The sequence below is a fragment of the Bactrocera neohumeralis genome, chromosome 5 (assembly GCF_024586455.1).
Source record: "Bactrocera neohumeralis isolate Rockhampton chromosome 5, APGP_CSIRO_Bneo_wtdbg2-racon-allhic-juicebox.fasta_v2, whole genome shotgun sequence".
NCBI classification, from domain to species: Eukaryota; Metazoa; Arthropoda; class Insecta; order Diptera; family Tephritidae; genus Bactrocera; species Bactrocera neohumeralis.
The window spans coordinates 49,593,671-49,605,819 of NC_065922.1; the positions used below are offsets into that span (position 1 = coordinate 49,593,671).

General features: G+C 34.3%; 3 protein-coding genes across 3 annotated transcripts; 1 reads left to right on the top strand and 2 right to left on the bottom strand.

Annotated features, from left to right (window-relative positions):
* Nucleotides 1-832: 832 nt before the first annotated feature.
* On the bottom strand, nucleotides 833-5,024 carry LOC126760513 (run domain Beclin-1-interacting and cysteine-rich domain-containing protein). Its single transcript, XM_050476203.1, has 10 exons — nucleotides 4,717-5,024; nucleotides 3,710-4,333; nucleotides 3,030-3,632; nucleotides 2,408-2,963; nucleotides 2,261-2,343; nucleotides 1,893-2,200; nucleotides 1,667-1,834; nucleotides 1,395-1,592; nucleotides 1,179-1,332; nucleotides 833-1,085 (listed from the first exon to the last, which is right to left on the bottom strand). Exons 1-10 carry the CDS (start codon nucleotides 4,942-4,944, stop codon nucleotides 897-899), a joined length of 3,111 nt encoding a protein of 1,036 aa, XP_050332160.1. The 5' UTR covers nucleotides 4,945-5,024; the 3' UTR covers nucleotides 833-896.
* A 406-nt stretch (nucleotides 5,025-5,430) lies between these two features.
* LOC126760514 (syndetin) lies at nucleotides 5,431-10,457 on the top strand. The gene is made up of 11 exons (XM_050476204.1): nucleotides 5,431-5,552; nucleotides 5,611-5,892; nucleotides 6,089-6,406; nucleotides 6,484-6,672; nucleotides 6,741-6,827; nucleotides 6,888-7,469; nucleotides 7,528-8,040; nucleotides 8,118-8,228; nucleotides 8,291-8,614; nucleotides 8,691-8,803; nucleotides 8,862-10,457. The coding sequence occupies exons 1-11, from the start codon at nucleotides 5,487-5,489 to the stop codon at nucleotides 9,208-9,210; spliced, it is 2,934 nt and encodes a 977-aa protein (XP_050332161.1). The 5' UTR covers nucleotides 5,431-5,486; the 3' UTR covers nucleotides 9,211-10,457.
* LOC126760532 (uncharacterized) lies at nucleotides 9,990-11,968 on the bottom strand. The gene is made up of 2 exons (XM_050476230.1): nucleotides 11,492-11,968; nucleotides 9,990-11,432 (listed from the first exon to the last, which is right to left on the bottom strand). The coding sequence occupies exons 1-2, from the start codon at nucleotides 11,855-11,857 to the stop codon at nucleotides 10,542-10,544; spliced, it is 1,257 nt and encodes a 418-aa protein (XP_050332187.1). The 5' UTR covers nucleotides 11,858-11,968; the 3' UTR covers nucleotides 9,990-10,541.
* Between the last annotated feature and the right edge of the window lie 181 nt (nucleotides 11,969-12,149).

Consider the following 12,149-nt stretch of genomic DNA (forward strand, 5'->3'; position numbering starts at 1 on the left):
ACTATAGTTAGTTCAAAAAGTTTGGGTTTTTAGTTCAATTAAATATACATAACGAATAAGAAAACATCATTTGTAGTTAAATATTTTTAGTAAATTTGTATTTTATTTTTATAAAAACTGATGTTGGTCTAATGATGTTTTCGTTTTAAGTTATTTTTACTAATTACTAATTTCAAAATAGCACAGATATTGAACGCTCAAAGCAAATATAAATACAAATTCGGTAGTAATTCATTCAATAAAATACTTTCGTATACATTTTAGCAATAGTTTACAATTTTGTTTAGAATAGTAAAATATGTACATATAAATTACAATAAAAATAAGATGACTCACTTTAATGTCGTTTAATACTTCGTACTGTATAAAAATAAGCTTTTAGAGCTATATTACATAATGTTATAAGTTGTAATATTTTCTCGTTAATAAAAATTCGACATCCACTATATAAGCTAAAACATATGTTCAATGGAGACATATTTAGGCTACAAAATCTACAACAACATACAAGTTTAAAGAAATTACCTATGTTTAGAGATTTTTTTAAATTATTAAATAATTACAACAATAAAATAAAAAATTTCCTGTGCTCAGGCTTTTATAACCTCACTTTAACGCAACATTTGAATATATAGTTTAATACATATAAATAACATAATGATGTAAATAGAACAGACTATAAAGTATTTGTCTCCAAGTTGAATTACAAGAAAATAACAATTTTGCGCACTATTCTTACTATTCTGCTAAGCAATATTTACAGGTCAAATTCAACTAGTAATATCTAAGTATTTATACGCACATACTATTTTTATTAGTATTTGCGTTTGCATTATATTCGAATTTGGTTTAAGGTACATTTGGATTTTCGACGTGGAACATTGTTGTATTGCGTTTCAGGTAACCGCAATCTCTTGTCTTTTGCTTATTCTTTGGCATCTACAACACGTATTGGACGTTAACTTCCAGCAGTTCAAATGGAAGCAAGAACCGCAACGATCACAACGAAACACATTTTTTAGCCATGGATATATCACTTGATCCTTTTGGCAATACTCACAGTGGAATCCACGGGCTGTACAAAGCTATTGTAAGCAAAAAATATAAAATGTACATACAAATGTCTAACCATAAAAAAGTGTTATATACATATATCTATATTTAATATTGCAACGCACCACACAATTGAAAATATGATGTTCGCATTTATCAATGAGTTGATCAATTGAGTGTTGCATACTTTTGTTTCGCACATCAATGAAATCGGACAATGACCAAACATCCGCATCGTTTGCAATATGCTCTGGTATGCTTTCGAAGTAAACTTGCTCTCTATAAATAAAGATAAACAGTTGGCTTCAATTATAACAACTGACGAAAACAATTTTAAGTACCTCACTGCAAAGCGGCAAGTCTTCACAAAATCTTTAACGAATTTCAAGTGAACACGTTTCTTTCGCGCATTTAAAAGCGCTTTATTATTTATGTATAGAGCTGGATTTAAGTCTGGCACGTAAAACAGTGGATACGTATACATCTGATCCAATAAGCGATAGGCGAAAACGCTAACCGGATAACACTTGAAATCCCAACTGTATTGACACAAATACGTTGAAAAATCAAATATGCTATATTGACCAACTTTATAGATTACAAAGTCACTTACGAATGTAAAATTTTTGCGGGAATAGGTGATATCTGATTGCGATGACATCCGGTGCAATGATATTTACCAAGATACGTACAATAGCGGAAACTACTGATATATTGCCGAGAAACTCGCATTCCACAGCCCGCGCAACGGTTGTTCTGCTTTTGTATCAACTCCTTACGACTGTAAAAGACAATAACTTATCAATTCGTAATTCAATTAAAACCAAAAACAAGAGTACCTAGTCGAGGGGTGATCCGTAAAGATAATTTGTTGACGTGGTGGCGCCCAATAACGCGTCCCACGTGTAAGTGGTTGTATCACATTTTCATCGGGATTCGAGGTAGGACTATTATCCGGCATTGGCAAAAGTTGTTGTGGAGTATCTTCCTCGGAAACCAGCCATTTCAACTCCGACACTTTTGGCAGATGTTTGTCATTGAATTTGGAAATAAGTGAGAGCCCAACAACTTCAGCAGAAAGTGAATCTAAACAACTCTCATCTAACTCTGCGTAAGGAATATATTCGCTGGTTTCATCGGGAGGAGTCTATATTTTGTTTTGCAATATGATTAGTTAATTTAAGAGGTAAATTTTCTAAATACATACATCAGTTTTACGAATACGACTCTTTGTATTTTCAGTGCTCAAGCAATCTGTGGCAGTTAGGGCAGTTGTAGATTGACTTACTTCTAAAAAGTGTATAACAGTTACATAAGTAAATAATCTATTAAAAAAAACTACAATATTATTTACCTTTTCTACGTCGCCATTTTTTCTCTGGTTCGGTGCTGTTATCCCATTTTATATGTTCGATTGCCGAGATTATCGCTTCCGATACACGAAAATGTGCATTTTCTTTTTCCAACTCAGTGTTATTTCGAGACATTTGCGAAGTTTCTAAAAAGTCTGTTAACGATTGTTCACATTTTGGCAATGGTTTCGAAGTTTCATTTAATTTGGCACCTGTTTTTACTGATCTAACCATCTCCGATTCATTTGCTGACGTTTTATAATCGAGCGTACTTACACCATCCTCAAACAAGCTTTGGGAGTGTCGCGAACGCAACTTTTGCCCATAAACAGGCATGAATGCATCGAAGACACCAGACGACATTTTCGAATTATCCGCAGGTTGCTTCAAATTACATGGAAAGGATAATGCCGCAGTAAAACCATTAGTTTCGGTATCATCTAAACTGCTAACAAAACTGTTATCATTTTGATTAGATATGGACCAATGGGTATATGTGGGAGGTGTGCTAAACAGATTACATAGAAAACTGCCTAAAGGACTTGCGCTTTTCGCTTTCTGCAAGAGATAATTTACATTTAAATTTAAAGCACATGTAGAATTTAAAATGATATTGGGTATCACCTGTGGTTCAAAACCTTGCGGTATGGTACATGGATCGGTTGTTGGAATTCCCCGGCTAAAATCACTTTGTTGGATTTGAGTTTGTTCATAAGCCTGATCGGTCCAGATTTTGATATCATCGCAATTAATGAATTCTATGCGACGGGCAGGCGCAGTATTAGAGGAAGAAATGGAAGGCGTAGGTGTTGAGGAAGAAGATCGCTGGCTTAATTTCGTCGAAGCAAATACTTGCTGTTGGCTTTGCTGATTTTTCGAAGGCAGCTCAATGTCAGGGAAATCGCTACCAGAATATAATGAACTTGAAGTGGTTGTTGTGTTAGTAGTAGAATTAGAATAACAGGAACCGTTGTTATTACTCATTTTTGGCGTATTGGCAGGAGTTGACTCCGCATTAAAATCATCTGATTTGACAAATGGCTGCCTATTAGCTTTCCGTAAACAATTTTGCGAATTAATAGCCATTGTTTTAGAACGTGGTCTAGGCGTTACGCAGAAAAACAATCCGAACGATGAGTGGGGTTTGTATTGCAATGTTGGAAGGCTTTTGGTTTTACGAAATGTTAGGAAAGCAGGGACGTTCAATGCAGCATTTGTAAAATCAGTCTACAAAAGAAAACATATATTTTAATATACCTTTTATAAGTGCTGTTATATTATATATTCACTATTTTCTTAATTACCATTTTACGTAAATCGTTTTTTGTAACGTTTTTCTCCTCATTGGTTTCCTTGTATATGTCAGTAGTCTTTGTAATATTTGTATTTTTAGGCGGAGATATTGAGAATGTGGGATGTGAATTGGTCCGCCTGTGCTTAACTTTCGTTGTAGTAGTCAAGGATCCCATACCGGATTTTGGACTGTAGAGCTTTGTATCTATTTGACTTATCAGACTATATTGATTCAATTCCACTGCTGATAAACAAATAAAAAGCGCTGTCGAATACGCCTCATTTCGTAGGAATGCTTCTTCTGCATAGTATGTATTGATCAATTCTTTTTCTGCAACCAAAACTTGCAAGCAGACACTTAAGCAATTCGACTGTAAATTACGTAGCACCCAGGAACGAAGAAATCTTTCAATGGGATACTGTCCACGGTCATTAATTACAGATGGTGCACCTACGGTTTGTTTTATGCTACTTCCATATGACGCCGGTTCAATAGAGAAATCCGCCGCAAATGAATCACGAATCTGCGCCGACCTACAAACCCACTCAAAATCTTCCACAAGCTTTTTAAAACCGTCGGGACTATCAAGGTTAATATTTTCGCTAGATGAACCCATTGCTGAGTTACAGATCGCCTTAAAAACAAAAATATATAATTTAAAATTGTAATGCAAAGCTTAAGAACTACTATATAGTCATAGAATATTAAATACCAATAAGTTAAAAAAATCTACTTCTAATTGGAAAAAGGCAAATACATTGGAAAAACTATACATTTAACATATGTATAAATATTTTACATTTAGCTTTTTTTTCTATCAATACGCATTTAATTCAAGGTTTATCTTTTTTGAACATATATAATTACATACACACATACAAAAATTATGCCAACACTTATCTGCAGATTTATGTATCAAACAATAAATCAATGAAAAAATATGCTAATACTAATTACAAAGTAAGTAGGCACACACACTTTTCACAATACAAAAGGTCGTTAATGCTGAGATCTCACCGTTATGGTATTCCCTGAATTTATACGCAATCCATGACGCAATATCTCCACAGTGGCTGTTGTTATGTTTTCATATGAGGAGAAGTTGTTTTCATTATTTAGTGTGACACTTGTATGTCGTTCGTTTAGGAACCATAATCCACAAGATTTTTTTAAATTGGCCAACAGAACAGGAAGATCCATCTCGACATTGTTAATGTTCACACAATATGCTGACATTTTGCTCATTTATTGATTTGAAATAAAAATATTTATTATAGAAGACATTTTATCACGCAATGTATACAATTAAATTTACTATTTCATGGTATTTTTACGCTAAGCATAGCGATTTAATAATAATATCGATAACAGTCGAAAAAATGAAATCGATGAAATATTAATCAAATAATAATCTTATATTATAAACTATAGTTTATAATAATCTATTTCATTTGTCTAAATATTATTGACTGAATTACGTTCGGGAGAAAGAATTATCCCGCAATAAAAAAACAATAATACATTTAATTAAAAATAATATATAAATTCTTCAGGGTTATGTTTTCTAAAAACGGTAAATGTTCAGCTGAGCGGCTTTTATGAAAATATGTTCCAATAACTTCTGAATTAATATCAAATTTTATTTATTAATATAAATTATTTTTTGGAAAACTACCATAAATTACTTCATTAAAAAACAGTTTCAATACAACCCGTCATTCTTCTTGAACTGTCAACTTTATTGTTAAACATTTGCGAACTCTCCTCCCAACGGGTTTAGCAGAAAAATGCATCATCCAAAAGCAAAAATGGATGAATTTAAAACAAAGTTTATGGACTTGCTGCACAAACAGGTATTTAAATATATTTTATAGAGTTTGAGGAGTTATTTCACCATTAAACAATCTGCAGGCCAATAGGCAGTTGAAAATACCAGCTATGGGTTTCTCCGATTACTTCATTCAGAGTGTCACAACTGAGCCTACGGAAGCATCTGCAAACAAACAGAAAGCTGGAATCAATGGACCATCGTTATCACCAAGTCTTGAAATTGATGCATCTAATTCCGATATTGTTGATACTACTGCCAACGCACAAAAATCCGACCAAGAAATACTGGAGAGTATAGAGGAAATATATTTTCAACCAGAAGGGGAGGAGGGGCGCAATGTGCATGGTCAATATGAACTTCAGGTGAGGTAAAATAGTTATATAGTTGCTGTTTCAACATGTATGGAAAGTGCATTACACATTGATGACAATGTATGACGTAGTCACTTAAGAATGGAGACGTGCATATGTCTCAGAAATGCTGCAAAACCAGTTTTATCTCTTCACACCATACGCACCATGTACATATATACATAATTGTTTTTATTTCCTTCTGTAGAAAGTTCTCAGTGACGGTGTAAATTTTCAACTAATTGATGGAACGATTGCACAATTGCGTACACAGCATAAGGTCCTATCAAAGCAAGTACTGCAAAACATATTAGAGCAACGTAGCGCTTGTAACGAGGAGTTTGCATCCATTAATGATATACAAAAAGATCTGGAAGAGTCCCTATGGACTTGTCGAAAAGCACGTTCTTATTTAAATTATGCAAAAGTCAATTTAACCACAACAAGCCTAGAAATATTAGCATCTTATCGAAAGCGTGAAATACTTAAGGAGCTTTTAAATACTTTGCTCGCTATTAAAAAACTGGTAAGATAGTTTTACATGTGGTGTATATGTGTATGCACATGTAGCAATTAATTAACATTTATTAACGTATCTTTTAGAAATCAACTGACGTCGAAGTGCAAAAATTTCTTTCGGACTACAATTACTCTGGTGCAATTGGTTTGCTCCTTAAGTGTAAAGATTCTGCTGAAGAATATATGCAATACAACTGCGTGCAGTCATTGAATAAGAAGCTACAAGAAACCCTTTTGCTAACGGAGTTTCAGTTGGACACAGTTCTCAATGAGGTGAATAATCATTACACACACGTATGCAATTTTTTTTATCAATATTTAAATAACTGATATCTTTATAGATGATTTTGAATTTTGATATGCGGAAGTATGCGAAGCTGCAAGAAGCTTACAAACTGCTCAACAAATCGCTGATGGCTATGGACCAGGTTAGTTGATGTATTTATTATGTTTGCTTTTCTTATATCTAACTTTTTCGTTTTGTTCAGCTGCACATAAATTTCATCTCCGCTATACATTCCTCTGTAAACTCAGTGTTACGCGCCTTCAACGACCCAAATATTGATGAAAACATGAAATTCCTTTTCGAACAACTTTGTGAACAAGTGACTGTGGACAAATACATTTCCTGCTTGATCAGCTTATGCAAAACATTCTGGACTATATTGGCGTCCTACTATCAAATTGTCGTTTGGCATCAAAATTATAAGCTCTATCCTTTGGACATGGAAGACTCGCCCGACATTTATATACAAGAAAAGCTGAAGAAGGGTCAATCACGAATTTGGAATGATATTCTAACAAAGATTTGCACATTTCTACAAAGCACCAAACTGAAAACGTTGAAGTATGATCAATTCATACAAGTATTATCCATAGTACAGCGTTTAAAAAAAGTTGGCTTGGAGTTTTGTGGTGAACAGTCCGAGAAATTGATTGAAACAATGCAAGTACAAAGTCAGGAATTTTTCCAACGTTATCACATAACATGCCTAGAGGAGATATGTCTCTTTTTGGATAATGAATCGTGGACAATGGTGGACTCGTTTGTTAATATACTCCAGTTGCCGGTGAAACAAAATAAGTTAAAGTGTTATTAATTGAATTTTAAATTAAATGTTTTCATAGGAATTTCGTTCTGTACGCAACACGTTAAGGCGGCATAAATCTCCGCCTGTCGCACACTTGCTCGTTTCAGCGATATCCGTAAATAATTCACCAACAAGCAATAACAATTGTGACGAATTAGTGTCGGTGCATTCGCAAGACGGTGGTAGTTCCATTTACGGTTCCTATGGTTACTTTCTGCGTTTCTCTGAGAAGAGTTCGCCATTTGATGGTGGCCTAGATGTGGCTATGCTTGAAGAGGACATACTCTCCGGTATTGTAGACGAGGCATCCTGCTACTTCTCAGAGGACAGTGATGACGAGCAAAAAAGCATGCAAAGCAAATATGAAGATGAGGCTGGCAATGCGTGTGTTATTGTAAATAACACAACACTGAACGTATTCCGTTGCATTGGCCGTTACCTACAAATGTGTAAGTTGTTGCATTGCATTTCACCGAAAATTGTGGCGAGCATGTTGGAATTGATGGACTTCTACGCCTATGCGGTGCATGAAATTTTCGGCAAAGATGCTGTAAGTTTACTGAGTTAAATATACGATTTTGTACAGTAAGAAAAATATTGCTTATAAACGTTACATTTTTTTTCCAGCCCGTGACGATGGAAAAATTTTACAACGCACGTCTTGAGCAAAAACTCCAAACAGTTCTGGATAATGTCGTAACAAATATAAAGATTTGGCCACTAAACTTTTCATCACTGGTGTGTTGGCACCATGAAATTATAATACTTTACATAACTCCAATTTTTACATTTAATTGCAGATTAATAACGAGCTGGCGAATCCAGATACTCTGTACGGCCTTTCACAGCGCATAGTTGCGATAGAGAGTGGCCATTGTATGACACAGCAGTTTCAAACGCTACACAATTACCTCAACCATTTGTTAGCGCCACAAGAGCGACCAATGCTAACAGCTTATTTCGACTACATTGAATTCATGGCTGACATTGCACGCCCAGTGTACACCTGTGTTACTTCGCGCGTCATTGATTTGCCAGCGGTCTTAGCAATGATCAGCAAAGTGAAATGGGACGTGAATCACGTCAGTTTTCAACATAATAACTATATTGATATAATGAATCGGGTGCGTATGATTTATTATAAATATTCATTCATTTTGTTGTGTTATATTTTCAATTAATTATTGTGTGATATCTTAGAATATTCAAAGTTTTGCAATGCGTTTGGAAGAAATCGCCAAAGAAATAAATCTACCTGCGGAAATTATATGGAACTCCATGGCTCATGTCGCGACGCATTTGCTAGTAGAAGGGTAAGCATATATAAATTAATTAAATAATATTTTTTATATCATTGTTGTTTTTTTACAGTTTCTCGAATGTAAAAAAATGCTCTGCCGGCGGTCGTGCGCTAATGCAATTAGATTTTACAAATTTTATGTCCATACTCGAGTTGATTTCCAATCAAAAATATCCAGCGCATCGCATTTATGTTGACAGTTTCATAAAGGCATATTATTACTCAAATGAACAATTCGAAGAATGGATTGATGCGCAGCGCAATCTGGAGCAATATTCCACAAAGCAACTAACCAATCTCATACAATGTGTTTGCGTGAGCGACAAACGCACCAGACAAAAACTATTACAATTATTAGGTGGTAATAACACTAGTGTTGGAAATGGCAATAATCTCAATTTAAGTACAAGTAGCACATAGTTGGAATATTTAATCCATGTAGCGTCATATTAAGCGCCAAGTATTTGGCCACTGCACAAATATTTATAATTTCAAAAATCCATATGTTACATATTCACATATATGTATATTTTGTGCTATTCAGTGCTACGTTAATGTCTCGAAACATTCCACTTTTGATTTATATTTGTAAGCATATTTGAAAATCACTTTACCTCTTGTTATTTATATGCACATTAAGGTTTCCGTTGTTTGCCCAAGTTGATTTGTGTTTTGAAAACGTTCCCTTAAGGGTCGTAAACAAGCTCTTTATTTTGAATTTAAATCGCGGCGAAATTATTTTACTTTTCCCATATATTTTACATGAGATTTTTTGAGATATTTAGGAATAATTTTTTTATCTTTAATGCAAAGAAATCTACAACTTTAAAATATTGATATTCTAATACAAAATTATTTGCTCTATAAAAAATGTTCGAAAAATTTTTTCATAAAAACATTCCTTGAAAAGTTCTATGCAGTTAAAGTTCTGCATCAAATGTACTGTATGTATACGGTACACCATGTGGTATGAGTAACACAGTTTGTATAAATCATTTGATGGATCCTTTTTTTAGGGCAAAATCTTCAGGGGCGTACCCTTAATGTGCATTATAACTAAAACTAATTTATTTATTATCTATTTAATCGATCTCCTATTAACCCTATATTACTCGAAATGATGTACTTCAAACTCTCTATAAACTCTCTTCACTTATGATATTTATAAAATAATTTCTTCATACTCCTTTGAATGGAGTAAGTTTGTGTAACTTGAATCTCGAAACTTTATTATCTCTTCTCATATACCTAATTTTATACATACTTACATATAAATAGACAATTTTATTTATACACACATATTATATATTATTATATTTCGATTATGTACCTTATTAGCTTGTTATATAACTTTTATTTTGTTCAACTGATAACTACTATATGTTGGTAATTGAACTCGTTTGTGCAGCCTGACGGACAAATATTTCTACGGATAGTATCAATAATAAAAAGCAACAAAAAGTAATATGCAACATATTATACACATACATATATACCTTATACATTAATACATCACTGTTAATGTACTGTAATCTAAATTAAACGTATTTATAGCGCATAAATTTTAAAGTTGTATTATAAATGAAAAAAAAACATATAAATATTACCAACACATGTCGGCGATGTCGCAGCTATGATTCGGAATAAACGAAATCACTGAAGATTAAGATTTGTTTGCTTGAAACCAAAACTATGTAGGTATAATTAAGTTACTTTACTAATATCATATAAAATCGGATACTACTTAGCATCTACCGCAACACCTCCGCCATGATTGTGGCGCGCTTTTGCTTGCCCAGTTCATCATGTTCATCTGCCTGTTTCCTTATTACGCCATTTCCAACTTTGGCCCAATTAAACTGCATATCCTTCAATTTGCGTTCGACATAATCGTCTTCCATGTCGACGCAGAGATTATGTAATGCACACACTGTATCCACGATTTTACGCACTTCGTGTAGGTTACGTGCTTCCAGCGCGTAAAGAGCGTTAAATCGTTTTGCCATCGAATCTAGCGCTTGTTGAGCCAACAGCAAAGCCGGCTGCAATGCCATATTGAAAGCACGCTCTCTGTCATCGCTGGGTGCGCCTATGGGACGCAGCAGGTAGGGTTTGAGTGGAAAGCTTTCATCGCCAATGAGATAACTGCCTAGAGGCATTGTTTGAACGTTCAGCGCCAATGTTTGTCCTATAGGAGAGGTGTCGAATGAATATTCATCCGCGAGTACCAAAAAGCAATCGATTACTTTCTGATCGCCATCACAAATAATTTGTAATACCACTTGTCGCTCCTCATTTTCAGCTTCGAGGAATACATCCAATTGTTTGGTGGCCAAAATGCCAAATAATTGTTGGAATTTATTAAGCTGTTGATTTGCTTGAAAGGACCGTACGGTGTACTGACGCTTTTCTGGTGTACTGGGCCATTGAATTAATGCTTCGTATTGTGCGGAAATACGTCGCCAGAACAGGCGTATAACTTGTTGGCAAACATATTTCGTAATGTTGAATTTACGTCCAATATCTTCGAAGTGCTCATCTGTAGACAGTTTCCAGAGTGCGAGTGAAAAAATCGATTGCGGTGGTGCAGCAGTGGGTAAATGCTGGCTGGGTAAATATGGCCGCAGTCTCTTGAAGATGCGCTACAAAAAAATGTATATTTCAATATTTTGCCATTATGATTGCTTTAATTTGTGCTTACCAGGAAAGTCATTTTACTCATATGCAAATATCCTTCAAATAGTGTCGTATTAAATTTGTTTAGTAAGTTAATTTCGGTTAGCGTGTGGCGACGCATAGGTTCACATGAAGCAGCTGGTATGTTATTTCCTTTCATAAATTTTTTTGAATTGGAATTGTTGGGTACTACCTGTTTGTCACGGCTATCGCCATGTTTTCTGCGCTTATTTTGTAGGAAAAAATGTAATGCTTCATCATCGGAATCGCTGCAGAGTAGCGGAAAATCCGCTTTGGCAAATATATTCGTTCTCTCCTTGGTTTTGTTTTCGTCTATTAACATATCTTTCACTAAAATTGCGGCAATATTTGGCAACAAAATGCTTTCCATTTTGAAGATTAAATTTTTTGCGTGTTACTTTATTGTGTATTTATTAATTGCAAATCACTTCAGTTTATAAAAAGCAGCAAAATTAAACTACCCTAGTGGTATGTATACATAAAAACAAATCAGAAAGGGGTTTGTTTACAAGTAGAGTATGTACAGATGTGTTCATTGTTATTGTTTACAATAGCTCTGTTCGTTCACTTAAAGTTTGACAGCCATTATAATTACACATTCTAATAATATTCCTACTCACACCTACTCAAATTTTATTTATTGTTTCTTTTTTAGTTTACTC